Source organism: Talpa europaea, assembly GCF_964194135.1.
Source record: "Talpa europaea genome assembly, chromosome: 13".
Taxonomy (NCBI): Eukaryota; Metazoa; Chordata; class Mammalia; order Eulipotyphla; family Talpidae; genus Talpa; species Talpa europaea.
Genome location: NC_140080.1, coordinates 43,213,599 through 43,216,747, shown reverse-complemented (window position 1 = coordinate 43,216,747; position 3,149 = coordinate 43,213,599). Strand labels below are relative to the sequence as shown.

At 34.7% G+C, this 3,149-nt stretch overlaps 1 protein-coding gene across 1 annotated transcript; it reads left to right on the top strand.

Moving 5' to 3' along the window:
• Positions 1 to 477: 477 nt before the first annotated feature.
• Positions 478 to 1,404, top strand: LOC311183442 (olfactory receptor 2T27-like; the record flags this gene model as incomplete). Its single annotated transcript, XM_084252805.1, has 1 exon — positions 478 to 1,404. The coding sequence occupies one exon, from the start codon at positions 478 to 480 to the stop codon at positions 1,402 to 1,404; it is 927 nt and encodes a 308-aa protein (XP_084108931.1).
• Positions 1,405 to 3,149: the final 1,745 nt, after the last annotated feature.

The window sequence follows — 3,149 nt, the reverse complement described above, 5'->3', positions numbered from 1 at the left end:
TTGATAACAGGTGTATCTTCATTCTGACTCACAATATTTCTCCAAATTTTTCCATATTTAATTCAGTTTATGTGTAAACTGGATAAACTACAGGCCAGTATATTAATTTTGAGTTCCATTAATTAATATGTCTCCAGATTTATTAGTTAACATCGAAGATTCTGTAATTGCCTGAGATTTCCATTTTCTAGAAAACTTTAAATAAAAAAAATTAACTCAATATGAAACAGCAATAATTAGACCTCTTTAATCAATGTAAGAGTTGTCATATCCTGGGTAGTCCATTAATATTTCTTAGTAAACTCTGCTAAAAGTCAAAAATGTTTATTAACTAAAAATAAAAGATAGAGAGCAGGAAAAAAATTGATCTTGAGATGTCAGAAATTGGTGCATGATCTGACTTGGTATAATTATCTATTAACTGTGAGTATAATGCTTTTGGAACTCTCTCCAGAATTACAAATTAGGAACAAAAGAATGGTATCCCAGAACAACCAAACATCAGGAACTGACTTCATCCTCTTGGACCTGTTTCATGTCACCCAGGCTCCCTGGATCCTCTTTGGAATCACCATGCTGGTGTTTCTAGTGGCCCTGTTTGGCAACAGCATAATAATCATTCTTATATGGGCAGATACTTTTCTCCACAGCCCAATGTATTTTCTGCTTAGCCAACTATCACTCATGGACCTTTTCTACATCTCCACATTTGTCCCCAAAATGGCCCTGGACTTTCTATCTGGGGACCACCACATCTCCTTCATTGGGTGTGGCTTTCAACTCTTCCTTTTCATGACTCTAGTGGCAGCTGAGTGCCTGCTGTTGGCCTTCATGGCTTATGACCGCTATGTGGCCATCTGCCACCCACTTCGCTACCCCATTCTCATGCGCCCAATGGTCTGTGTGCTCTTGGTACTTGTATCCTGGATGGGTGCCCTGCTCAATGCCTTGATCCATGTCATTTATACTCTTACTCTTCCTTACTGTGCCTCCAGGGAAATCCATCATTTCTTCTGTGAGATCCCAGCTCTATTAAAACTTGTTTGTGCTAACACATCCCAGTACGAAAATGGACTTTTTGTCAGTGGTATAATTTTTCTCATACCTCCTATCTCAGCCATTCTGGGCTCCTATGGAAGCATACTGTCCACTGTATTGGGCATCAAATCAAGTCTGGGACTCAGAAAAACTTTGGCTACTTGTTCTTCTCACATGACTGTGGTGTTCCTATTCTATGGGGCTGCAATCATCAAGTATCTTCTGCCGAAGTCTTACCACTTCCCTGAACTGGACGAAGTAGTCTCTGTCTTTTACACCATCCTAACACCCATGCTCAACCCACTCATCTACAGTCTGCGAAACAAGGATGTCACTAGAGCCCTCAGGAGAGTTCTTAGAAAATGAGAAAGGTAAAGTTCTCCCAATGAATACAAAGCAATAAAAATGTTAACTTTGAAATGTGAATTAATTCATTTATATACATATATATTCCTATATATTCAACTAGAAAAGCAATATTTTGTAAAATGAGGCAGAAAAAGTAATACCACACCTAAAGATAAAATATAATATGGTAATTTTAATCATTTGTATATTTCTACTCATTTAATCATGTGATATATAAATTGCATCTTTTGTTTTATTAATTATCACATTTACTTAATTTTAATTGCATACATCTCTAAAGAAGATAAACATTATCTCCTTAAATAGTTATCTCTTTTAAAGAGATATAAAAAATTAATAAAGTATACTTTTTTCTTTATTATTGAGGTGACATTGTTTTATAATAGTGTACATTATTAATATTTAGGGGTGTGCTCACACCTCATATATTTCACCAAAGCTCACCTACGAGCTAAGCACCCTTATTCCTTTACCATAACCACTGGGCCACATATGCCTCCTTTTCCATTCCCAACTTTCCCTCTAGTAGCCTCAATTCTGCAATCATATTTCTAGGATTTGTTTGCTTTTGATTTTTTCAGTTCCTTTGTTTTGTTTCTCTATAGTCCACACATGAGTGAGACCCTCTAGTACTTGTCTTTTACCATTGGACTTATTACACTTAGCATAATCATTCCCAGTTCCATCCATATTTTTATAAGTGACAAGATTTCATCTATTTTTATAGCTGAACAGTATTTCCTTGTGTTTATGTCCCACATCGTCTGAATTCATTCATCTGTTGTGGAGCCCTTACGTTTTTTCCATAACTTAGCTATTATAAATAGTATTGCAATGAACATTGACATACATCTATCCCTTGAATTACTGTTTTTGCATTTGCGGCATAAATATCGAGGAATTGAATTGCTCAATCACATGGTATGCCTAGTTTTAATATTTTAGGAATCTCTATATCGTTTTCCATACATACCCACCAAAAGTGTACAGGGTTATATTTTCTCCACATGCTCACTATCATCCTTTTTTATATATATATGTCTCATTTTCATGGGAGTGAGAATGTATCTCATTATGGTTTTAATTTGCATTTCTGTAATGATAAGTGATGATTTGATTCTTTTTTTCTTTTTACGGAGTTGTTGCGTTTTTAGTGGATCTTAGATATAATTTCTTGTCAGGTGTATGATGTGCAAATATTTTCTCCCATTTGGTAGGATGTCTTATTTACATTAATAAAAGTTACATTCACAATGCAGAAGTTTTCTATCTTGATCTAGTCTAATTTGCTTATTTTTGTTCTTAAATTACTTGCCATGGAATAGAGTCCTTAAATACATCCCTGAAGCCAACATCTTAGAGTGTTTTTGCTTGATTTGATGGTTTTCCAGTCTTACATACAAATTTTTAATCCATTTTGAGATATGTTTTGTGTATGCAATAAGTTTCTAATTTCATTTTTTTGCATGAGTTTGTCCAGTTTTCCCAGTACCATTTGTGGAAGAAACTGCTTTTTTTTTGGCTCCTTTGTTATAGATCAATTACCCAGATAGTGTGAGTTTATTTCTAGATTTTCAATGATATTCCATTGATTTGTTTATCTTTTAAAAGACACAGCCATACTGTTTTTGATTACTACTATAGTTTTGTAGTATAGTTTGAAGACCAGAAGCATGATACCTCCATCCCTCTTCTTTTTGGTCAAGTTTGCGTTAGTCAGCATCTTTGTTAGGTCTATAAAA